We start from the raw sequence: 27,176 nt of genomic DNA on the forward strand, positions 1-27,176 counted from the left end.
CTGTTTGAGTACAACTACAGTGCTCGACTGCTTCAGGAAATGATTACACCTTTTTTCTAAAAATGAAATTATAGATTTGTGACCTGCTTTCAAAGCTTTACATCTTCAGAAGGAACAAAAATATAGAATATCACCAGCCGTATCCTTTTTAACCCCACACAATGCCATACTATATTTGCAAATATAGACAATAATAGCATGCAATTTCAATTATACATGTGAGAGTTGTGATACTTGTATCTAGAAGACAGCATGTGAGGAATGTACGCTACTTGATAGACAAGCAGAAAGTAAAGTGCAGAAATCAGGCATGTACCGACAACCCATTAACAATGTTCCAGGTGAGCAGGTGTAGAAAAGTCTCCTTCTGTAGAGCCACACTGTGGAAATAGTGTGGCAGAAGGTTGGGGCAGATAGCAGATTCCTGAGGTGGGATCTGGTGCCACTTCGGGAGAACCAGGCAGGATTATTGATGGGCCAATTAGCAGCCAGTGTGTGTGTCATCCCCATCCACGGGGGACTCTCTGATAATTAATGAATAATTTAGCATGCCTTTATGTAAATGCTGATAGGGGGTAGAAGTCACTGGAATCCCACATTTCTATTGTTAAGGATTTGACAAAGTACACCTCTGAAGCATAGGGGGGTCCCCTTTGTTGTGTTCTGTGACTTGTTTCCAATGGCAACAATAATTTGGAATATCCTCCTATGTAAGACAAAGTAATCATTTAACTTAAATCAGTTTTTGCCCTTCAAAAGGACCCAAGTATTCAAATGGATTTCTCTAATTTCTCTTCTTGAATTGAATGCTTATTTTGCTTGCCTGACAGTTTGCAGGGCTATGATAATTAACGTGCCTTTTCTGTGCGTCTTACATTACCTTAATTTTTTTCTTTTCAAAACATCTGAAGCTGGAGTGTGAATTTAAAGCCTAAAAACCCCCACAAAAACACTCAAAGAAAGACAGTTTGAAAATGTGTCTGTCAATATGTTACTCTTTAGAGCGAGATATACTCTAGACTGAGGACTTAAAGGCATGCAATCCTTATTTGAGACATCAGACCGGAGACACCAAATGATTGCAATTAACCAGCTGGTGGACATTAAACCAGGATTAGGAGTCCTAAGGAGCAAAACAGAGAACGTCTGATCTCGACTCAGTGGCTACTGGCTGGTGAGGCTACACAGCCTCCCCTTGGAATGTTTTTTTCTGCTTGCAAGTGGGTGCGATTTATTTTGATTCCTTTTTCTTTTTTACTTCACTTTGCTCAAAAGTAAAAGTGTCTGTCCATGCTACAGATCCGGGTTTATCAGTGAAGTTCCTGTGCCTCGCTATGGTTTGCGGTTAGCTTTATGGTCTGGATTGAGCTGGATTTCACTTTGGCTTTAACGAGGTGACACTGAATGCTCTCCTCCTTCCCTCATTGGCCCTAAAAAACCCTTTTAAGGACTTATGGAGAGCTGTCTGTAAGGATGTTAAAATGTCACTTAACAAATCAATCCACTCATTTGCATGCCAACGGTGATGCGAGCGTACATGCACGTGCCTGTGCGCGTGTCAACGATGGTGTGGGTGTGTAATCGAATGCACATGTTGTATGCAGAGTGTTGTCAGCAGCAGACTGTTTTCTTTTGTATCGATTACGGATGAATAAAGCAAACACTTGTCAGGTCTGTATATACTAAAACGACTGTTTAAGAACAAGCTGTTCAAAACATCCTGAAAACCACATTGTGTGTGTGACAGTGAAACATCGTGCTTTTATTCGCATAACAAAAATGCCAAACCACAAAATCAGTTATTAAGTTTTGTTTAGTCGTATTGTATTCTTATTGTGCGTTTTATTAAGTCAAATTATTTTTGCAATCAAATCTGTGTGTTTCCAAGTACAACAAACATCATCATCCTTAGCGGAAGACTGTCTATTCTTCTTACCGTAAAGTTTATTATCTCTTATCTCTCTCTCTCTTTTCTTCCTCCAAGTTCGACAGCCCCCTTTCATTTTCCCTTCTACTTATTCTCTCACTCTAAGCGCTACTCCCTTTTTTCTCCCTCCTGCGCTTTCTTCTAGTCATCTGATCCTTTGGATCAACTCCTCTGGAGTTGCCTTGCCCTGAGGTTGACAAGCACTCTGATTAAAGAGCTTATTAGCTCGCTGTAAATGAGAAGCCGATCGTCATTTTGAAGCAGGCAGAGGAAGCCTGTTGCCAGCCAGGGGAGAGGGGGGCCCCCCAACATGGAAGAGGAAAAAGAAAAAATGGAACGGGTGACGTAAGGAATGAGAGCCTTGGAGCAGCCGCACAGCTAACAAACCATTTCCTTTATTCCCATATTCACACACACTAGGAGAACCCCAGATGGGTTGTGTGCGGTACTTCAGTTCCCCCCCTCCTTCCTGCTCTACTAATTAGATAGGTCACAACTGTGAGAGTTCTGGCTATGGGTCAACGGAGGCACTCGCTGGCAAGTGGAACCTGAAACTCTAACCCCAACTCTCTCTCCCACTCACTCCTCCCGTCCCTCTTACTTTCCCGCACCCACTTGAAAAGCAAGAATATCATGTTATGGGGTGAAAAGAAGCTGAATGAGCAGTGATTGGGAAAGTATCTCCCCAAAACAAACATGTCATGGTGGATTTGGTCTTAGTCAGACAAATGGTGTAGTGTAGCCTGCGAAAGTGGTCCAATTTACAGCACAGACAATGGAGTAAACAACACTGATTGAGAAGTAAATGGATGAAGCAAATGGTGCTGACTCAAACTCAGGAGGCAGTAATGTTGTGGTCGTCTTCTCTTTTTAGTTTTTAGTTAATGCTTGATCATGACGATATGATGCAGCACAACAAATATTGATAATCTATAAAAGTGGTTACAGGGAGTTTAGAAATTTTGAAATACATTTTGTCTTAGAAAGAAAATATCTCGACTGGCAAGAGTCAAGAGAAAACTATGACGAGAAAACGGCTATTTTAAAACTGTTTACAATAATCTCAACAACAGCTAACAAGCGCCTCCAGAGAACCTAACCATCTGTCCGCCTCCATACAGAGAGACTAACAAGCTAGCAAATACATCACCGGTGCCATAAGACACATCCACAATAGGATGAAGTGAGCAAAAGCTAAGTCAACAGTCAGAGCTGACCACAGGGCCACTGAGGAAGGCTGCGGAGCGTGCTGAATGAGGGAATATTTGGATAGCTGTTGAGAGGAGCATTGTTGTCTCAGATGATTATAGAGTCTGCTCGAGGACTAGACGGTCTCTCTGTCCGTCTGAAGGTGTGGCAGCCTCTCAGCACAGCGTAGAGATGATTAGAATGAATGACTCAACTGATCAGCTTGGGTGTAGTTACCCTTCAAGGAGAGTCTATTGGGGTGTTGGGTTATGTGGAGTGTGTGTGTGTGTGTGTGTGTGTGTGTGTGTGTGTGTGTGTGTGTGTGTGTGTGTGTGTGAAACAAGGAAATAGGAAGGATGCCTTTCCCTTAAAGCTTTAGTGTGTAACTTTTTGATATTAATGAACGTCTGTTATGTTCAAGCCATTAAATTGCAGAGTCACAAAAGGCTTGTATCATGTGGACGTGCCGACAGTTTTGTTGTCATTACTTAGAATTCCTCATGGGGCCGGCAGAAACTATGCACTATAGCTTTAAAAGGACAACAAGCAAAAATGCCAAATATTTGATGGTTGCAGGTTCTCCAATGTGACAATTTGCTGCTTTTCTTGGTCTTACATTACAGTGAATTCAATATTTTTGCGGAGGTCACCTTGTACTCTTAGATATTATGATGGCCATTTTTCACTGACATTTTATATAACAGATTAATTCATTATTCAAGGGGGGGGGGGAGAGAGACTAACTATTAATTATCATTAACCAATAATGAAAACAATCCTCAGTTGAAATCCTAACAATATCACAAATTATAGATTTACATGAATTTAATAACAACTTAACTAAAACTAAGATTAATTTAATTAACAGAATACCAATCTTATTTAATTAATACAAACTTCACACATCACATTTTTGAATTACATTGTGATCATATGATTATATCATTATGTCATCTTATCATTGTACACATTTCTGTACAAATGAATATGCTAAACAAGTTCTTGAACTCACAGTTCAACTTTTTGTCTCAAGCGTACTACAGTATGAACAGTTTAATGCACGGTAAAACCCGTTTTATTGCTTTCCCTTTCACTTTATTTTTTTATATATATTTTTTTTTATATATTCTGATATATCAATATCTGAAAACATCCCAACAAATACTGTGATAATGATTTCTACCATGTCGCTAATCTTTTGACAATAGGTTATACATTGTGTGTTTGTGATAATGTTTGTGTTTCGGTGTCTGCATGCAAAAATATATATAAAGTAACTGTTGCTGTTGATGCTTAACTGAACACATTAGCTTGGGATGGGGCAGAGGCCAAAGACAATCGTTTAAATATAGCAAAGATGACGACACCGATGTCCAGGAGTTTGACAGGCAGAGACAAAGTGCTGGAGTGTGAAAACAGACTAATACTGCAACAACAAAAAAGCATCTCAGTAGACTTTGGCAGAAGTAAACTGAGAGAGTGGAGGAGTGCAGGAAAAGGGAGAAGGACAACATTAGTGAGTGAGTATGTCAGCAGCAGTAGATCATCTCATTTCTCAGGCTCTCATCGGCCTCCTCCATTACGTCATTGAAGAGGAGGACGAGGAAGAAGAGGGGGAGAAGGACATGGAGGGGGGGGGGGGCAGCTCGTAAAACACTGAGCACACAGTAAACATGTCTGCCCTTATGTATGACAATACCCCTACAGTGAGCGCTGCCTGACATTAGCCAGATAACCCCCCTCTACCCCACGTGCTAGTTCCCATCCAACAACAAGGCTTTGAGAGGAGACACCAGGGGAATAGATTAGCGCTAGGCTAACATGGTAAACTGTGTTCCGTTACATAAGGCCATACTGGGCTAGACGACGTGAAGATTTGCACTCACTCAGTCATTCACAAGTGCATAAGTATATCTTAGTGGTTAGTGTCTGGTCCTTGCAGTGGTTTACCTCAGCTCACACATGAATTCCCATGGGGTTCCTGTGAGGATAAAATGTGGAGGCTGGTGGGAACCGCATTATGTGCGTCCCAGCGGCTGTCTGATCAGAGAGTGCGGTGCGGATGAGAGGTGAATGTAAACAGCCATGATCTTTGACTTTGTATAGCTGGTGGTCTGAGCTGGGGAGCTAACATGTCTATGTGTCTTGTGGCAATCAGCTCTCCCTCAGATTCTGTACGGCCACTTCCGCATAACGACACAATATTTCATAATATTTTGAGCTCTAGCCACAATACTCTGTCTTGAAAATGATCTTATCAAATGGCAACTAGCACCCAAAACACCCCCCTTTCCCCTTCCTTGATCATCAACTGGTAGGATAATGGAATTGTCCGCCATGACATAACACTTCTGTTAGTGTGAACGGCTGTCAGCAAATAAAACGGACAAACTTCAGAAAAGGACTTTTTAAAGATGCTGATAGTGTGAGTATATGGGGTTTAGAGGGTAAAGGTGATTTGGCTCATGTTAATATGACATTTGTCTGTTAGCGCTGAGCAGGAGATGTTTAGAAGATGATTGTGGGGTGACCACATTAACAGCTGTGAGAGCAAGTGTGAGGCTCGCCATCATAGTTCAAAGTGAAAGTTAGCAGAGTGAATTCAACGACAAGTTACATTTTAAGTTTAAAGCTGCAGCTACACCACAAAAGCAAACCCCTCGCCTTGGTATACTAAAGGCTGACAAACAATTACCTCCTAACAAATAATAATAAAAAACTTGTTTGGCTACCTGGCAAATGTAAGTCTAATACTCAGTTGTTTACCCCAGTTTGAAGTCACAAACTCCTGAGAAGCCTTTTAGATGTTCAACCTCCTTAACTCATTCAGATCACATCTCATTTGCTAGAAATGGCGGCCCACAATTCCATAATTTGGGGCGTGTCTGTCTGGCCACTACTGGGATCAAAAATATACTTGTGAAGCAAAACAATGAGCAGAAAATCACTGAAAGCTGCTTGGACTGATAAAGTTATGTGTTAATTCTCAGTAGGAGCGGTTGTGATAACCTTTCCACATTACAGAGAGTATTTAAATAACTGTATTTAATAAGTAATTTGATTCAATGATGATTGAATGTCAACATCACAAATAACATTTAATAGAAAATTGCTTAAACTCTAGGTTTCAGTATTACATATGACAAACAATTACTTAAGACAGAGGTTCTCAATCTTTTTTCAGCTAAGGACCCATACAAGAATAACAATTAATAATAATTTGACTAAAGCCTTTTTTTACACTTCTGTAGTCTTAGTTATGTTATGTGAAAGAACAACACAGGAGAAATGTATTAGAAACATATTAGACATGTACTAAACATATGTATTAAACAGATTCTGAGAGTTATAGATTTGTTAGATTAAAAAGTAATCTATGAACTATTTAAAATATTTGTTGAACTATGAGGTATTTTCTTAAAAAAAAAAAAAAATTATAGAAGAAAGAAGAAGAAACTATTATTAGTCAAATACAATTGTACAGTACAATGTAGTAAAATTCAATTACTGCATTTAACCCACCACCCAAGCATTAGGAGCAGTGGACACATACACATACAGGGGGTTCAGTGCTCAGGGACACTTTGACATGTGGCCAGAAGGTGGGATTGAACCGCTAATCTTGTGGTTGAGGGCTGACCCACTCTACCTCTCAGCCACAGCCATTATAATGATAATTTAACTGAATAAATCTGAAAACTTTTCACGGACCCCTGCAGGAGTGCCACGGACTCAACTTTGAGAATCACTGACTTAAAGTGCTCATATTATGCTTTTTGGCTTTTCCCCTTTCCTTTATTGTGTTATATATCTTTTTGTGCACATTATAGGTTTACAAAGTTAAAAAAAAAACAAAGTCCACCCCAAAGGGACTTACCATCTTCCAGAGAAAACACTGTTCACAAACTGCTCCAAACAGCTCTATTGTAGTCCAGCCTTAACTTCTGTGACGAACGTGTGTCACTTTGTAACACACGTTATAATGCTCGCCTAGCTGCTAGCATGGCACTCCCTCATGCTCTGCAACTGACAACTAGCAGTACTTACTGCGACTCCCAACAAAGATGGAACAGAAGTGAGATGTCTCACTCTGTAGCTATAACAGAGAGCTCAACACACAGGGTGAAAAGTAGAGCTGCAGCAATGTGCAGTACAACAAATATATGGTGTTTTCTGAAAATTAAACCACATAAACCTATTCTGGTAAAACCTCTAAATACAATTATGAACCTGAAAATGAGAATAATATGAGCACTTTAAGAAAATGTGCATGTGTCATGCAGTGCACCAGGGAGGGCTCCATCTTGTAAAATGCTCATTATGGTCACTTAAATGGTTTCGTAGTTCTGAATTAGTCACAAAGGTTACTGACTGACTGCCAAATCACTGTACAGTGAAATGGGTTTACATTTGTACATAATGTCAGAGGATCCTTTTCCATTTTTGAAATGGAGGAAAGGTAGAAGATGCAGCCACAACTGAAACGATTAGATGGAGATTGCAGTTTGGGCAAACCTCAAACTCCAATATGGCATCAAGGTAAGCCACATGTAACACATCTGTTACATGGAAATGACACACACCATGCCTGCATCACAGGCTCTGATCATGGCGGCTTAAGGCACAGCACAAATATCCAATCCTGTAATAATGGCAGCTTTTATTGTTCCAGCATCCAAGGGTTTTTACACACACTAGGCACCCAAAGTAGCACAAGGACTATTCTCTATAATACGCTTAATAGCACAATGGTTAAAAATCACACATCAGTTACTTTGGTATCTAACATCCGAGCAGAGATGTGTTGGGTCCTTATATTGAGGGTTCACAACATGTGGTGGGGACCTGTGGTCAACCCTCTCAGTATCAACTTCTGACCCATCACTCAATTGGCTTTGCCCATTCAACAAGAGGAAAGTCTCTCACTCGTTCTGTGAGGGCCGTTTAAATGATGTCTCTGTCACTGCTTTGAGTGAGCAGATGCTTTATAAGGGGAAAAAGGCCAAAAGTAATGTGCTGCCCGTCTCTCCCATGTGTGTGGTTTGCAGGTCTGTCAGCAGCACTACAAGAGCGCAGATGACTGAAGGGAACCAAACATGTGAACTATGGAGCAACAAATGGGCCCTGTAGAGTTAAAATGGGTTAGATGGTGATTGCAACCCCACCTCTCAGAGAAAAAAAGGCAGTCTTTGTCATCAGTTACCATAGAAATAAAAAGATACCAGTTGCGTTGAAAAAAGATGCATCAAACCTGTTGAACTAACATGACACTAATCATCCATGTTGGCCACCCAATGATCTAGTAGGACTATATTTGTTTCATTATGAATATTAAATTCATTAAAATGTAGATAACCAACAGCTTTAACAGCTTTACAGTTTAAACCAGGGGTGTCAAACTCGGTTTTCCTAAGGGCCACACTGGAAAATGAGAATCACACAATCACAAAAGTGCATAAACCGCCGGAAAAGGCGTCAAAAATGACGAAAAAAGCACAACACAAATGTAAAAAAATAATTTGGCCCTCGGCCCTTGAGTTTGACACGTGGTTTAAACAATTCTTTTTTTTCCTGCTTATGTGTGTAAATCACAGCCTCTGAAATCTTAACTCAGTCTACCATTAGACTATTCGCATTAGGAGATGGCAACTGTAACAGACTGTGGTTTAGGCTGCTCTATAGCAGTAGCCCCAGTGAAGCCTGGACAAATGACAGCACAGGTACACTGATGAGAACACAAATACACGCACAACCACATACATACGATCACCTGCTATCGCGCTAATGGTTAGCAGACCGGAGAAGTGAGATGTGGTCATATATAGTGGAATGTCAGAGAGGCTGACAGTGCCCAGAGACATGTAGTTATCTGGTGAAGGAGGGATCAAGTTCTTAACCTCTGCTTCGACCTCCTGGTAAAAACAACAAGCAGTCCCTGATCTCTGTGGCATGCTGACTCAAGACCTGGCGTCTCTGCGTGTTTGTGTGGGTTTGTGATGGACCGAGAAAAAGGGAGTGTGCCTTTACAAGCAATTACTATTTAAGTATTCTGTAGGCACTTTAGTGTACTGTAGTGAAGGTGCATGCCTGACTTAAGACGCTGAGGTGCTTTGTCTCCAGTAAGTCTGTCTAAAATCCAACCATTCCTAAACACGTCAAACCCATGTTTTCTAACTCAACTGGAGCCTTTGAGCCTTCAGTGTTGTGTAAGCCAGAGGTTAAACAACAATCGGTGTAGGCACACTCTTGCAGTTAATCGGTTGCCATGCAACACACTTTTCACTAAACATTAGTGATGAACTATGACATGTCCAACACCAGAGCAATATAAACCAGGCTACAGTTTGATGTAATGTTTACATCTTCTGCTGGAGTTTTGTTTTTGTGTTTTATTACCAACCATGCAACTCTCACTCACAACAACAAAAAAAACAAGCTGCCGGTATGCACAGCAGCACAATCCTTTACTGTGAGAGGCTTTTAATGGCCTTTCCAGATTGGGCCCTAATTAGCTGTTAATCATCTAGGGCTCATAACCAGAGTGGAGACAGCAGGCATGTGTGTATTCGTAAGCGTGTGTGCATTTGCGTGTGTTTGCGTGTTCTCTCCTGCCGTCTATCCTTGTGTTGCGAGGCCATTAGCAGTAGACAAGCTAAAGAGAGCCAAACAGCCCATTAACTCCTTCAGACTTCCTCTCTCTTCTCCACCATGCTCATCTCTCTCCCAACAGTACCACAGTTGCCAGCTGACACCCTCTAATGCCAGCTATCTGTCAAGACCAGAGACCTGTCCACCCACACATCCCTCCCTCTACCTCGGCCCATTTTCCCCTTTATTCTTCCTGTCCACCCTCCTGTACTCTGGCTCTCTGACTCCGTCTGCATACGTTTTGTAGTACTGTACGACTGGGCCATTTAAAGACAAAATGTAATCTTATACTGACAATGTACTATTAACTTATCAACAAATCTGTAAGACTAATACAAATGCTGGTTTTTGCATGACAAATTAACAAATTATTATTATTATAATAATAATTACATTACAATTATTATTATTATTACATTATTAATGTCTGACCGCCATTGACATGTGAGTTACATCTTGCAGGAATGGATCAATCCAACATGACAGAATAATTTTACTCCCTAATACAACCTGAAGTTCGTGGATCAGCAATGTTACAAACTTACAGCATTATGAAGCAGATCTATTCACAATCCCGTTATGAAACCCCGGAGAGCTCCTTTTTAACTGAGCTTGTTAGGTTTCTGCGCACTTACACCTGCCTGCTGGGCTCAGCTGCATGCTGGATCAATATCTCAATTTGCACACAGTACAGAAAGAAACCGTGGACTGAAATTTGATCAGCCTGAAAGCAGTAACTAGCAGGTAGATGTACCTGAGTGTAAACCATTTGGATAAGTCTTAATTGCCTCTGCAGTGCTAAATTGGGCACAAAGGAAAGAATCGGAGGAAATTGGCAATGAAAAGCCGCTCTGTGCTTACAGGAGCACAAATCACATTAACACACAGATGCTTTCAAGTTGGTTTCTCCAGTGTTACTGTTTTGACTGATTTTTTAGTGTAAACAATAATACTATCCAAATTTTTAATATACTAAAGGTGAATATGTACGTGAGTGTGTGTGTGTATTTACTTCTGTATATTTAACAATTTTTACTCAGGAGAACAGTATTAAAGACAGAATAGAAGCAAAGTAAGATGGTAAAAAATGGTGAAACCGTACTACAATAAAAACATGGCAGAGCTGACTAACAATTCTTGTCATAGCAATTAATCTGTCAATTCTTTTTACAAAATTCATTGATTAATTTAGTCTATTTAATGTCTGAAAATTGTGAAAAAAAATGCCCAACATGAGTTCTAAGATCCCTAAGCAAATATTTTCAGATTATTTGTTCTGCCTGACCAGCAGTCCAAAACACACAGGTATTCAATATACTGCAGCAAATCTTCATATTTTAGAAGGCGTATACAAGGTAAGTGGCATTTTTCCTAAATAAATTACTTAAACAATTGTTTCAGCACTACATGACAGCAGTCAGGTCTCCAAGTTTCTTTGCAAGATGATGAAAAATTCATCAAGTATATTCCTTCTTTAGCAGAAATTAAGTTTAAAACTGGAAAACAGCACGCCGCCACCACAACAAGCTTCCCCGGATAAATCCACCTTGGCCTAGACCACGATGACAGCCAAAGAGGGAGAAGTGTGTGATTAATGATAGGGGCCTGGTCATATCAGCAGGCTGGTTAACATACCCCACCACAAGACTACACAGGTCACAGAGCACACCCAGCCTCATCAGCACCCATTACTACTGTGGGCACACATCGCACTGGAAGCTACATCTGTTTGTTCCCCCAAACATTTTACTGAGAGGGAATGTGGCCTGTGACAAAATTCAAATTTGAACAGATGGAGGACTTTTAAAGCAACACAATTAAGATATAATTAAGAGCATTATAACCTATGATTTGGCACTGTATATTCTTGTTTTCCTCTGGAATTTGACCCTATTCATGCAATATATTTAGTTATGTATTAACAATGACAGCATGGCCTTTAAATATCAGTAAAACTGTTCAAAGTCAACAAGTACTAAAAGTACCAATGACAAGCTACTCCAGCAACAAACAACAGGAATAATAAATATGTGGTGCGGTGCTTTTTGACCTTCTAGAGCAGAGCATAATCTGATCCAAAGAGTTATCTTAGTTTTGTGTGTGTGTGTGTGTGTGTGTGTGTGTGCGTGTGTGCGCACGTGGGCGTTTGCGCGTGCGTGTGTGTTTGCGCGTGCGTGTGTGTGTATGTGTGTATGTATGTGGAAGAGGAGAGAACATCTACAATGTCAATATTACAGCAAGTCTGACAACATCCAACGTGCATTTCCACTGAATATTTTTTCTGCTTTGGGCTGAGCAGGCGGGAAGGGGAGATCGGAAACAGGATACTGCATCATCTCTCTACACAAAGTTGCAATATCACACACGAATATGCACCAGATGTGTGTGGACAGCGCGAGAGCAGAAAGAGAGATGGCGAGGTGGATGGGGATCGGAGGTGAGGTGATGTTGGATCACTTTTCCAACATGGAAATCTGAGAGCTGGGGCATGTCGGAGGAGCGGGAGGCTCAGGTAACAGGAAGAGCTGTGAGACGATCAGGAAATAACACTGTCTCTTTGAATTAGCATTACCAGCTGAAATAGGAGGGACAGAAACCTCCGGCTAGACTTCAGTCGGTCTAGGTTATGTGACATATGAGGCAGAGACAGAAATGTGTGTGTGTGTGTGTTTACAATGTGTATCAGCGACTTGTAGATATTACTAAATTAAAAATAATGTCCATATAACAATAATGTAACACTTTATATTGATGCCTATAGAGTGTGCATGAATGGGCATTGGTGCGTGTCTGTCCATGTTTCTTACCAGGCGATTGATGCGTACAAACTCCTCTGGGCTCTTGGCCCAAGGTGGCAGCTCCACATTAGACACTACAGCGTTGTCCTCCATCACTCCCAGGTTGTAACTGTTGGCGTTGATAAACATATCGGGGAGGTAGTAGAACTCTGGGATCAGCTCCTGCATGGATATAGGACAGAGACACATTTAAAGTAATGCTGACTAAAGGATGTTTCTGAAACTACAGAAGGCTCAGAGAAGTCACTAACCAGTCCTAGTATAGGAGTGTGATTTGGAGAGGTGTGATCTGAATGTCTAAGAGTATTAAGGAGAGCCGAAGGAAAAAAAAAGTAAAAGAAAAACAGAAGGGCAATCCCTGTATAAATCCAGTTCAGAATGATTTATAGATTGCTTTGTGTGCGTGTCTGTTACAACAGTTATACGGTGGAGTTTTTCAAATTGTACAATTATTCATGGTAATTACATTTCTGACTGCTTGTGTGCTGCCCGCATTTGTGCTTTGGCCACTACAGAAGATGTCAAAAACCTCTGAGCGTGCACTCGGTTGTGGTTTTTCAATACTCAGTACTCGTTTGCTTTGTCTGTATCTAAGCAGCAGAGAAATGTCTTTCTGCTTCCACCCCCCTCTTCCACAACAACATAAAATGAAGTAGTCGGCCCAATTTTATCCTAACTATGATGATTTGTCTCAAACAACACAAAGTATTTTCAAACTGGCAGATAGTGAAGAGAAAGGTAGTTATGACATGAGTTGTAAACCCATACGTTTAGCCATTCGTCATTCTTAACAAAAGCAGAAATTGCCACAATGAGTGTAAACATTAAGATTGAGTTTGAGCTTAAAAACATGTAGATAAACCATACTGCCCTCCAGGCCTGAACTGTAATGTCATTGTTGTGGGTATATCTCGCTGATTATGAAACAAGGATGGGCCAGGATGTCTCAACTCTTGGCTGGTTCATGTAAATAGTAAAAAAAAAAATTAAAAAAAAAAAGTGTGAAATGTACATTGTGTTGTAACCTGTTGCTATTAAAACTGATAATGTACTGGGTTGATATATACAGTATTTTAATATGTACTTTATAACAAAGCACGGCTTCAATCCTCACTGCACTGGGAAACAGTTGTGCATAGACAAAGTACTAGTAGTAATTTCTAATTAATATATTAGTTTCTAATGAAACTAATATCTCAGCATATTACATGGTATGATTAGTTGATCGCAATAGTTTAAAAAATACAGACAAATTTGGGGATCTGATGGTAGCCCCGCTGTCTGTTCACAAAGCTCGTGTGACTACAAGTGCTGACTGGTCCCCTCGAGAAGGAGAGAAAGATACAAACATGTTGACAGTCTGACATCAGAGACATGCTCTCGTCTGTCAGGCGAGCAGCAATGACGACAGCATGGCAGAATGCAAATACCCCATGCTTAAACTTGAGCGAGATTAGCAGGTTCCTTAAACAGCGTTTTTTTAAACAGATTTTCACGAGCAACATGATCTCTAAAAAATATGCATATAATAACATGACCCTTTCTTTTAAATTAGCTGCACACCACATCCACCTCTCATCAATGGGGTGAAAACATCCAATCAAATGAGCAAGCAAACACACAGGTTTAAAACAAAACAGCACTTCAACACTTCTGAAATCTCTTCACTCCACAAAACCTGACCTAAAACCAAAGGTCAACCTCTTAACGAGGCCTCCAGCTCACCCAGGTTCACTGGCTGCAGCCTGCTGTAAATTTGAGCTGGAGGTGGCAGGATGCACGCACACACGCACGCACACACACACGCGCGCGCGCACACACACACACACACACACACACACACACACACAAAACCTTGCGGGCTTCGCTCCCCAACACTCAAGCCTGCCTTGCATGGACCATTATGTGCAGTGGCCCCTTTGCTCCGGCCTGGTCAGAGGCCAGCCCCTCTGATCCCCAATCCTGTCCTGTCATGGGTCACTGGAAGGGGCTCTGGCCTCTGGGCTCCTCTGCTACACTTCCACTGTTGCTACCTCTAACCCCTCTGCTCTTCTCTCTCCCTCTCTGATGCCTTTAGGCTGAGGCTAGGGGTCAGGGGATTGGGGACTGGAGGTCATGCTAGCGTCACCCAGGCTAGAGACACATTGAATCTGGGTGTTGTAACCTATTATCACCCCTTCTTTACTAGTGGGGTATGAAAACACTGGGGCTTTTTGCCCTCTGGCAGGGACAGAGGTTTGCTATCAATGGCTCAAATGCTAAAGCTAAATGGTGTATTTAGCATACTAAATTGATACATCTCGTCCCTAATTCCTCTTTTGCCCAGAACACAAATGTGTGCGTCCAAGTGGATAAAGTTGACGGACTCTCATTCAAAATATGCGAAAAATTCAAACTGAACATGGACACAAAGTGACTTGGTCTAGATTTCCCCTTTATTTTGATCCGAGGTTGAGCTCTCACAGTTTGATCCACATTGACATTGGTCTAGACAGAGAGCAAACGAGGGCTCTTGTTGGGCTTTCGCAATCAAGCATTGGCCAGCTACGTAGTAACACAATCCATATGTTTTATTGGCGGGAGTGGGGGGTGGGGGGGTAAACGCAATCAAGCGCCAAAGCCCCCAACACCACCGCTGTCCCCCCCCCCACCAAGCAAAACCCAGCTTTGACATAGAATGTCTGACTGTAGTCGTAAATGTTTTAGGAGCGCAGTTAAAGTGTGCACTGGAGGTTCGAAGGCCTTCAGTATGAGAATGACCTGTGCTGTTGCAGGGCAGATCCAACAGCTCAGTAGAGTTTGGGGGCCCAATGGGCAGTGATTCAAGTCCAGGTTATAGCTGGCTGAATCTGAGACGGACAGCTGAGACAGATGAGGATTAGTCTAACGCTTTGATCAGAAGACCAGGAAGCTTGCATTGCATAGGGACAATGATTGGTAGTGACTGGACATTACTCTTTAGAAACCTTTTCTTCTATGTCTGTAAGGGTGCTGGATGGGGATTTATTCTCCTGAAGTGCTCAGTCCTTTATCTCTTCTATCTTCTAACCTTCTTACAAGTCAACCGGGAAAGTATTTTCACATTATGTGCGTGCATGCATCAGTGTGTGTACAGTACCTTAACATCAGATGTGTCTCTCTGGCAGTTCCTCCAGGCCCGAGACACTGAGGAGAAGGTGCGGTCAGCATGGTCAAACTTCCCTCCTTGGAAGTTGAGAAAAAACGTGGTGAAGGGTTCCTGTTGATTAGAAAATGAAATGCTTTAAATCTGCTCTTTGGATTCAGCTGCTGTAATGGGCTAAAATGTAATCCCTTGTTGTGCAATCAAAACGTGCAGTAAAAGTCGGTGGTGCTTGCGGTTCAGTACAGCACTAAGTCAACAGATTTGAACCAAAATCTACTCTTTTTACACTCCCTTTAACAAACAGGAATCCAAAAATGAACAATAAAAATAACAATGATCCCAGTGAGCTACTAAAGCCAATACACTCGTGCTACTGATGCATTTCTAATCATGTATAATCTTGTTAGGACAGATCAATAGCCTTCTCTCTGACGCAATAGCCCCCAAGTGACATGGACACAATATGCTGGGCCACAGCAAAAAACTGATACTGTAGATGGCTAGTTAAGTTCAGCCTGAAATGACGTACACCTCATTTGTTTAAAAAGTGTAGGTGGTTAACCACATTGTATCTCGTTGTGCAGTTAAAAACAACAGAAGAGGATTAAGCGCACTGTAAAATCTCACAAATAAACACAAAATACACAAGAATAGTTTGCATTTACTGCAAAAGTTTTCAGTTCCTCTCTGATGTTACATTTGATCTGAGAGTTATAAGTGAGGGTTTCTGGTAGAGTGGCTTTAGCGTAAGCCCGCTAATGATGTGCAGGGATCAATGAGGTAACTCTACTGGGAGTCACTGAGACAGTGAGCTACTGGGACAATAACAGGAGAAAACTGCATGTTGGAAACTTAGTAACCTCCCTCTCCCTTGAGTGTAGTATGGAAAGATTGATGGCATCCATTTGACAAAAAGGTATCAAAAGAGAGCACTCCTGTGCACAATGTACACTGCATATACTCTTCAAAAGCAAAACAAAATCACATAATATATGGTATTCCTTAAATATTTTAATATTGTGCTTGAGGGGATTTTTCCATTGCAGACATTTAATTGCAGTTTTGTTGTTGATTTATTATTATTATTATTATAATATGGCCACAACATACAGTATAATTATATATATATATATATATATATATATATATATATATGCAAGAATAAATAAGGAACAATATGCATGTGATGCAATATTTAGCATTTATATATATACTGTCAATTGAATATAAATAAATGTGTTTCTAGGAAGTATGTACCTTAATAAGAATAAATTAATGATATGAAACTCCAGAGGGAAAATCAAAACATTAAAATAACACATAAGTTGGATATGCATATTGCTGTGCATAATTCTACATCATTCTTTTAAAATTCAGTGGAAGTGGGGCCTTTTCACAGCCAGTGTATGTGCTGCATTATTTATAAAGAGCAATATCCTGGCCTACACATATGCATACATATATTTTTTGGACTGATATATAATTTTTTTATGATTTTTATAACACTATAAAAAGCAACAACAAAGAATGTTATTGCCAGTAATTTCAATTGCACTTACGATACGCAGTAGCCACATCATGGTGAAGCTGGAGGTGGAATAGTGGGTGCCATAATGGAACTTCGGCACCTGATCATCATCCCAGGACTCGTATCGGTCTGAAAAGAATGCTGCCCTCTTGGGGTTCAGAGCACCAATGGGCTATGGAGAAATTCAAACATAAAACATATTTTCAGACATATTTAAAAGGAAAAAAAACATACCTGCAACTTCTTTTTATCTGCTGCTTGACATTAAAACAGAGACAAAGATGAGAAATGACAAACATATGGGCGTGTCATAACAAAGGGGAAGCAGGAAAGGATGACTGAATTTTACTGTGAATACATTCACGGAACACTCTTTGCAGCATAACAGTTGCAAGGCAAATGAAGCTAGTAACCTTTGTGCAATTTCAAATGAATATTAGATGATGTTTCCCTTCAGACAGAGATCAATCCTTTCCCACAGAGTGCTTTTTAGAGGCTGTGAAACTGAGCCCCTGCAGCTGTAGTCTGTCAGAGAAAACTAATGTGCTCCAATGAAAGAGTGCCGACTAGGAATATCAACAGCAAGGCTGTGGGTTCCTTTAATTTCTACTTTTATTAATCTGTAACTAATACACTGGTCACCAGCCCTATTTGTAGTCTAGAAAAATGGTTAAGTTGCATTAATTTCCCATCGCTCTACAAAACCAATAACCCTGTGCTGCTCGGCTATTATTTAAATACTCATTTATAGAAATCACTTTCAGGCTGGTTCAATTTTTATTGGTCTTCTGCTGGCTGTGCCTCCTTCCCTCAAACCCCCCTTCATCTCTCTCCCTCACACACACAGAGCAGATCAATGGTAATGGAATGATGGCCTTTTGAGGATGAGGGCCTGGTAGGGCGTGGATCAATTGGATCTCTTTCATATCATAGGGTGCCTGTCACAGCGAGACTCATCCAGGGCCAGGCATCGATATTGATTTGTGATATGGCTAATGTTTTGTGTGGGTGTAATGGGGCATGCTTGTGTTCATGTATTTGTGTGCACTGGGAGTGATGCACACAGGATTTGTGCAGAATTGGTTGCTATTTTTAGGTTCCGTGTGTGCATTTATTTAGTAATTTCGAAAATAGTGTTCTGAGTGTGTGCGGATTTACACGGCAAAATGCCTTGTGCCACCACACTGTGCAGCTCTGTGTTGACGGTGATCCACTGTGGGCTTCCTCAGGGCCACTGGGGGTGGGTGAGTACACACAGTGAATTATACATCAGGCCCATTGGTCTGATTTATAGCCCTAATAACAGTCGGCTCATTAAAAAAAGAAAAGGGAGAGAAGGCATATAAAATAAAAAAAGACTGAAAGTGCCACAGTGACAGAGCGAGAGGGAGAATTGTGTGTGAGTGCATGTGGGGGCTGTTGGTTTGCGCGAGCCCGACATTGTTTACTGCTGTAAATTACTGTGATGCTAGTGCGCGGCTTACAGTAGCTGCAACAGAGCGGCGGTGACGCGCCGTACATCAGAGCAGAGTGGCCGGCAGTGTGCTGATGAAACGCCTGCTGCCGCCCCACCACAGATTGGCATAATATGTCGGGGCAAAGAATAGCACTCTGATGAGGACTCAGATAAATGAACCAATCTTGTAGTTTTAATTAGACTAAAGAGAAAGCTACGGAAAGAAAACGGGCTGGTGCTTTGAAGGGGAAAACATCAGGGAATTAATCTTGGATTAGTCCTAATCGGTTCTTCATCAACAGTGTGGTGTTGCAGGGCCATTTAAAGAAAATAATCAGGAGAAATAATTACAGTTAATAAACCTCAAGGGCAGCTAACTCAAAACAAATGAACATGTTTTGGACAGCATTAATGAACAGATTCATGTTTAAGACTGATTTAACCCCATATTTGAGATTATACATTATGCTTCCTATATGCCAATCTATCTGAAATATCCTTGTTCAAAAAGTAAACATAGTAGCCTCCAAAATTCTCTTCAGATTGAGAACACAAATAAAATGTGTATGTATACTCAGAGAAAAAAAAAAACACAGAACAACAAGGATCTTCCTGAGAACTATTATAAGGACATTATCCAACGCTACTTTGCTTTTAAAACAATAATGGGTTACCGGTGATGAAGTATAATGGCTTACCAACAATTTGAGCATCACCTCGGCTTTGAGTCATAAATCAAAAGAGCCTTTTGAAAGGAGTGTTTATGTATAATGTCCTATTTAAACAGTGAAAATGGTGTGGAGGGCCTGGGGGATAAACATATGGGGCACGTATGGTGAAATCAATACACTATTAGCTGATGTGGCTGTGAGTAGTAGGTTATAGCACAAAGGTACAGGGAATGCTTAATAAATCCTCACCATTTCTGTTGCTATGTAAATATAGACTACCTAATCTTTGGTTAGGGGTTAACAATTCTTTTGTTTGTGGTGCTTTATTAAAAGCGGTACAGTAACAAGAATAACCATGCTTTTGTCTTCAGTGGAATTGTATAACCCAATTGACCAATTACAATCGTCCTAAAGCTATCTATATGTAGGACAAGTGCATTTTTGTGGGGGAATGTGTGAAGAACTGGGGTGTACGAAAGGGTAAAGGAGAGTTGCAACACTTGGAGTCAGTTCTAGTGTGTGCTTATCGTGACTACAATGTTATCTCGCGGGTCGACGTTTGATGTCAGGTTGAGGTTAGAGTTTATGATAAGAAAGTCCCTGGGGTCAGAATGGCTCTGGCAGCAGGGGACATAAATTCTGTGTGGCCTCTGTTGTGCTGGGAATGATGACAGTGTGTGACACAAACACACACTCACACACACATTCATGGCAATTTGGCATCTCAATGTCAGTGGAGGCTTCTCAGATGACCCGTTTCTATATGAGACAACCCAACCAATGTGACATGGGGGGGGGGGGGAGGAGAATAAGAGAGATGTGGATGGTGAGAAAGAGAGGCAGCGTGAGAGGCAAACAGAATGAGAAAGAAAACTGGAATATAAAAGAGAAAAAAAAGCAGAGGAGGAAGAGGAGAAACTAAGCAAGGTAGTGAATAATGCAGACAAACATACAGCAAAAAAACAGTGAAGGTCAGAAAATCTGAATGCAAAGAGAAGAAACACAGAGCACAAATGATTGCGGGTGCAGAATTGGAGGGTGGGGGTGGATTTGTGGGGCTGTGCAGTGCTGCTTGCCCTTTTCCAGACACCGCAGTCTGCCACGGTCCAGTGGTCATACACTGATATCACATGTGTGTCAACAACATGAATAAAACAGATGTAATAAAGATTGGCCCCGCTCCCTCCCTTCCTTCTCGGCTGCTATTCTGCTCTCTGAGGAGAAAAGAAGCACGGCAGAAGAACTGCAAATTATGTTCTTCTCTTACACTTTCTCATCCTCTTTCTTTTGCTCTAAGATTGTCTTTCTGTTTCTTCTCCTTTCACCAATCTTCCCTTCATTTCACTTAGTCCCCGGGGCTGTGAGGCTTGACTGTGCACAGAGGCGGAGCTGTCCGAGCTCCAAGGCAGTGCAAAGAAGAAGAGCGGGAGGCAGAAAGAGCTAGAAAACTGCGTGCGTGCGTTTGTGTGTGTGTGTGTGTGTGTGTGTGTGTGTGTGTGTGTGTGTGTGTCAAGTACAACTGTCACATTTCAGCCTACTGGGCAACATGAAGCCAGATAAACAGAGGAATTATGCAGCTTCATACAGTGGGGAAAGCTACATTGGGAGGAATAAAAACACAGAGACACAGAGGAGCAGATTGGATGTGAAAGCAGGACTGGGGAGAACCTAAGGGACAAGGTGTTGAATGTTGGGGTGTTTGAATCTGTATGACAGGGCGGTGTGACGTGTGAGTGGATGGTTCCTGTGTTTATAGTACTGTAAATGTGCAGGGCTACTGTATTGCACTGGATTATACCATGCAGAGGTTATTTTGTTTATGTTTTTAAGGTTTATGTATTTAAGGTTATTTTAATGAATGTTTGGCTAAAGGCTCACACACACACCAGAATTTGTAACTACATCATACTAGTCAATATTTCCCATTTCAATGGAATCGCCCTTATTGGCTTGCTATCATACTGACAAAAGTACTGCATCCAAAAGAAACCGCCAATAGAGGCCACAGAGGGCCCTGGCAGAATAAACGCTGGGATTTCTGTCAAAATAGTTGGACATGGCTCAACTTTTGCCTAAACGCAGTGCAATATCATTAGGCAATGCACTGTATTTGATTGTTGGCCAATACAATACATGCAAGCATACATTCCTATTGTTACTTTGTAACATGAACATCATTATGCTATTTTTATGACGAAGGATAAAAATAATGTAGTTGCAAAATCCAGTCTCATAGTGTTATAAACCGCTGTGCAGCATTTTTGGCATTCAGTAAGCCTCTAAAGACATGGATGTATTACAAAAATTGGACTTCCCTGATATTTGATTGTCTCAAATATCAGAGACAGCCACTTCTGTTTTTGGTTTTAACATGCCTTACTGTAATATGTTCCATTCCATCTCACTAGATGAGTACCTCCACCTCTCCCTCGCCCTGCATGAACATGGGATGCTCTCAGGACCTGAATAAATGCCCTCAAGTGTAACTCTGAAATGTATTTCCTCCAACGTACCATTAACGCATGCCTTTTTGTTTCCTTGGCTGATTTATTCAGTCATTTTAGTTCCAGCAGCTAGACAGTCACTCAATCATCTCACTTTAAAACTAATCCTCTGTCCTCCCACCACTGGACAACATTACGCAAAACTGATGTTCAGTACAACGAGAGGAGCTGGAAAGTAGTAAGAGTAGGTTCTTCACCTTTTTTCTGTATGTGTGGAAAAGACAGGGAGTTCATGCGGGTAAATAATTGCATGTCTACTTACAACATGGGGGAGAATCTTTTTAGCAGTTTTAGCAATGGGAGTGTGTGTGTATTTATGTGCCAGGGAGCATCTCAGGGCAGGTTTCGTTGGTTTAAGCCCAATCACTTGATGCCTGGAGCTACCAGGGAGCATTACTTCACTTCCTGGGGTGTTGCAGAAGGTCAGACTTGAAAGAATTCAATTACAAAGTTTGAATTACGGGCCGAATACGATAGCTAAACCAGAAAATGGGAGTCACAAAAAGAGAAAATGTGTAGTTAAAATCTGCTTTGACTGCAGCAAGGCAGGGCTGCCTCAACTAACACACGTAAACAATTAATCATACTGATTATCTGTGATGTATATCAGCTGCAATTTTGGGTCACAGTATTAACACAATTTAATGAAAGTGAGCAAACTACTGGATCCAAGCCCCTTTCATGTGCTGGGGCATTTTCCTGCATAGGGTCACATGTAATTGGGAGCATGGAACAATATGCAGGGAAATCTGTGCCACCAATTTCCTAACTCAGGACCTAGTAACATTCCAGGGGAAATGCTGGTATACTGTAGCTGTGGAGCATTGCAGGGACAAGCCCTGTTGGGCTGTCCCTGCCCCCATCTATTCTAGCATTACCATGGCAAGTGTGAAAAGGCGCATGGCAGAAATGTTCCTGAATGTGGCAGCATGTGTAAACAGTGAAAATCTCTAGAGGTGCCTAACAGGTTATCCCAGTAATTTACCAGAAACTATGTGTGAAATAGGCTGTTTTTTGTTTTTTTACTTTGCAGAAACTTTTAGTCCTCTGAGACCTAAACAACCAAATATTTGAGATATTGAATGAGGACAGAGCTACACCTGTGAAAAGATAGCAATCAGCTACCAGTGATTAAAGCGCTAGTTCATTAATCTATGATCAATGGCAATTACATGGTGACAAAATGGACTTTAACCACCCCACCCACCCACCCACACACACACACACACACACACACACACACACACACACACACACACACACACACACACACACATCCTCTCTCTAAAATGCCCTCTCTTTGGAATTAAGAAGGAAAAAAAGATGAGTAAAGGGGGAGAAGAGGATGTGCCCTGAGAGTCTTACCTTGGACAGATCTCTGAAGTTGCTGGGCAGAGTGAGGTCAAGTTCCTCTGAGTCGTAGTTGGTGATAACCCAGGGGAAGACCGGGTACTGGTTTAGGTCATTATAGGTCCGACCTGGTGGAAGGAAAGAAAGTGAGAAAGTTTATACAAATCATGGTATCAAGGATTAACAACACTCAAAATGTTTTCTGTGTACATTTCCTCTATTGGCAGGTTTGTGACACAATCTGCAATAACACTGCGCAGGTGTTAGGTGGTGTCCTCACCAGAGATGGTGTTGAGAAAGATGAGGTATTCAAAGTTGGATATCTCGCGGCGTTGCCAGCGCTGGGTCATGTTGGATGCCTTGAATAGCTGCTTTGGTGTGGCCAGAGAGATACGTCTACAAAGAGAAAAAGATATTAAAACACTTGTTTGCCATTTAAGTGTTTCTGGCCCTGGTAACACATAGTGTGGAGTAGTACAAAGACAAAGTCAGTCACCACATCACAGGAACAGCAATTAGTAGACCGGGGAAAAAAAGCCTCGGGCTTATTAGACTTTTGCAATACAAATGTCATTATATGAAAAATCTTTTGAACTTACAGTCTTGCTAATTAAGAAGACAAATATGCAATAAATTGGTTTGAATACACATATTTGCGTGCATGTGTGCACACACAGAGCTCAGGGCATGATGTATGCAATTGGACAAAAACAAATGACCCCCAATCCAATTAAAACAAAGGAAAATGATGGAATTAATCACTGTCAGGGTGTGAGATTATAGTCATTAGACCTCTCAAAGGTAAAAAAAAAAATTCAAAAATACGACACACGAGTGTACTACAAGACACGCTATTCTTTATATTCTGTATTGTCCCAAAGCAATAACGTGCATTAACATACTTTCTATGTAGGTGTCTACATTTTCTTTTTATCTCTCATAGATCACATCACAATTAAATGTAAACACAGAGAGGAGAGAAGACAGAGGTTGCTTGATATTGGCAAAAATGTTTTAAAAGCAGAAGGATTATATCCAATTATGAGCAACCATATTACATGGATAATGAAGTGTGGTTGTGCAATTATTGTCATGGCACTCTGGACATTAAACTAATTTGTGCTGTGCTGGCTGTATTAGCTGGTGTGTGTGTGTGTGTGTGTGTGTGTGTGTGTGTGTGTGTGTGTGTGTGTGCGCCCTGTACAGCTGTCCTCAGGTCAAAGAGGTGAGGTGTAACCTGGCCTGCAAACTAGCTTGATTAATGAGCCCAACACAAACACGCACACAAATCTCTCACCCGAAATCTGTGTGTGTGTGTGTGTGTGTGTGTGTGTGTGTGTGTGTGTGTGTGTGTGTGTGCGCGCTACATCCACACTGACTCATTACTGGACGCACTTTCTTACTCAGACTGATTACATAGACTTCATTGTTCACTGTTACTATTGCTACATGCAGCATTTGTTTCCCAACATTGAGAAAACATTTCCCATAGATCCTAAATCTTCCTGTCTCGCACGATACCTCCCCGAATATTCACACATCCCGCCAGAAAGACAAAATTTCACAATATGCATTATGAAACAAACAAATCCCAATATGGGAAAGATTCATACTTGGCCGCGTCTTTGAATTTGGTTTGGACTCTTTAGTCTAACTTAGAGAAACCTGCAGTTACTGTGTATACTTTTATGCAAACTTTTACCCAAAACACTGGGAAAATATTTACTTTTCATGAGGTTTCTTCTCTCTGCTGTATATATTGTAAAGTCCTTTTGAGGGAAATTTGTGATTGTGGGTTATATAAATAAAACTGACTTAATTACACCTTTACCACCATTTAATGTATTAAACTAAAAACTTTAGCTAGTCGCATCACATAATTAAAATATGCCATAAAAAGCATCATACACTAAGACTTCCTGGGCACTAAGGAACTGCTGGCACGCCAGCAGCTGGATTGGGCTTGGCTTCAGCACTGGCCGGACACAGAGCAGACATGATGTGAGGGAGGGCGAGGGAGGGCTGTGCCCTGCAGGCTTACAAGCAACTATTTGCTTCACACTGATGGAAATAAATAAATGAACTGGACTGTGTTTGTGTGAAGCCAATTATGTTTGGGGCTGTGAGGAGGCAGTGGGAGAGACGGGACAAATCAGTGACCAAACCCCTGTGTGCATGTGACAGCAAGAAAGGGAGGGAGAACATTTAGTTTGGAGGTTTATGGTGTATAAGTAACAACAATGTGAACGCTCTTTAATCCCGTTTCACTCCCTCTATCCACCACTGTCTTTCAATACCTTTAATATTCTGATCTGTTCAGATGTGGTGCTGTATGTGTTGCACACAGGCCTGAGAATGTTTAGGATCAACACAAAGAGACTTGTTGTGTATTTCTGTGTTTAGCTGTGAATCTCACCTGGTCTGTGGAAGGCCAAAGTTCGTGCCAACCCCAACACGAGGAAGACTGTGGACCACCTTCTTGACCGTGGCTGCATCTGGGAAGTTGAACATGACTGCCGCTGTGGAGAGGCACAGAAAAATGTCTTTTTTTATTATATATTTTTTTCATATTCCTTATGTGGCATAAAATCCCCACACAGCCACTCAACTCTTGATAAGAGTGTCTCCGGTGTTATTACACCGAGAAGTGTGTATGGAGATCCATCAGGGTGGCAATAAAAAGGTGAAATGGTGACATAAAAAGGTAATTATCAGGTGTGGCCTTACTTCTGTTGGCCATAAAGATTTCCAGAGCAGTATTCTGCAGTAGGTAGCGTCTGGTAAAGACAGCGCGGATCTCTGTGAACAGCCATTTTCCATGAAGACCTTCTGTATAGGCTAGAATCTGGGAGACAAGACAGCAAAAGAGAGACCAAAGGGACAGGGATTGAATTCAAAGGGGATAATGAAAATGGAATAAAGAAAGGACATTTTAAAAAGAAAGAGACCAGAGGAAGGGAAGGGAAGAAGAGCAGACAGGAGGCGAGGTTAGTTCATTTTTCACACAGTGATGGCACGACAGCCTGAACAGCACGATTAATGTCTTATATTGATCAGCCTCAATGAAAAAGAGATCCCTTCAGCGATAGAATGGGCGCTATTCAGCTGAAAGGAGTGAAGGAAACGTTTAGTTCACTAAAAGGTAATCCATATCCCAGCATACAGGTGAAGAGAAAATGACAATATACATATAAGAAACAAAAGAAATATTGTTCTGATATACATTAATGGTTTGATGTGACAAGGATGAGGTTAAGAGCCTATTTTATGCTAACCATCTGATTAGACATTTTCTTTATTTCCACAGCAGAAATTGACACAGGGGTCAAACAATATTATGTTAGCGGGATCCAGATTTTTTTTTTTAAATGCTTCGATGAGCTGAGCTTAATCGGTCCCCATGGAGATTGCGGTAGCTGTCAGAGTGACTTGTTCTGATGGCTGCCACAGTGCCTGACAGACCCAGATGCTTGGCCCTGCCCCTGAGATTTGTACTCCTACTAATACGGCATTTAGATTTGCTACGAACCTACTGAGCACTGCTTTGTTAACTAGGCTTTTGTTTCAACCTCTGCTTTTAGTTTCAAAGGCGTCTGCTGACAGGGAGGTGGTAGAAAGGTAAAAGGGACAGTTTAGGTTGTCACAGCACGGTTCAGAGGCTGTGTTATTAATCAAAAATATTCAAATGTGAGCTAGCAAGCTTGGACAAGACTGTTAAGTTAAAGGAGCTCATTAAAGGCGGGGGACAGCAGAGGGGACCAGCTGAGGCCTTTGCCAGCCAGAGAACAGCCTCTCCCTCGTTGTCTCTATGAGGAATAAGATCTGCCTGCATCACAGACTCACTTCAAAGTCTCTGGAGTTCAATTAAATGTGGATTAGTGGCTTGGAGAAGCTGGCTGGGGCTGCAACCGCCAGCCTCCTATCTTCCTTAACAGGGGCTCAAGATGACTATATTAGTCACCGTTAGCCAGTAGCCAACCCC

At 41.3% G+C, this 27,176-nt stretch overlaps 1 protein-coding gene across 3 annotated transcripts in view; it reads right to left on the bottom strand.

Annotated features, from left to right (window-relative positions):
* The window catches only part of lrba (LPS-responsive vesicle trafficking, beach and anchor containing), a 198,456-nt gene that overhangs the window by 31,013 nt on the left and 140,267 nt on the right, over nucleotides 1-27,176 (bottom strand). For all 3 annotated transcript variants that reach the window (XM_078262819.1, XM_078262827.1, XM_078262811.1), the window contains exons 40-46: nucleotides 25,922-26,039; nucleotides 25,611-25,713; nucleotides 23,475-23,590; nucleotides 23,210-23,322; nucleotides 17,245-17,385; nucleotides 15,680-15,799; nucleotides 12,571-12,723 (exon numbers count right to left, since the gene is read on the bottom strand). In XM_078262819.1, coding sequence (XP_078118945.1) covers nucleotides 12,571-12,723; nucleotides 15,680-15,799; nucleotides 17,245-17,385; nucleotides 23,210-23,322; nucleotides 23,475-23,590; nucleotides 25,611-25,713; nucleotides 25,922-26,039 — 864 coding nt within the window. The remainder of the gene's footprint in view (nucleotides 1-12,570; nucleotides 12,724-15,679; nucleotides 15,800-17,244; nucleotides 17,386-23,209; nucleotides 23,323-23,474; nucleotides 23,591-25,610; nucleotides 25,714-25,921; nucleotides 26,040-27,176) is intronic.

The sequence above is a fragment of the Sander vitreus genome, chromosome 2, assembly GCF_031162955.1.
Source record: "Sander vitreus isolate 19-12246 chromosome 2, sanVit1, whole genome shotgun sequence".
Classification (NCBI taxonomy): Eukaryota; Metazoa; Chordata; class Actinopteri; order Perciformes; family Percidae; genus Sander; species Sander vitreus.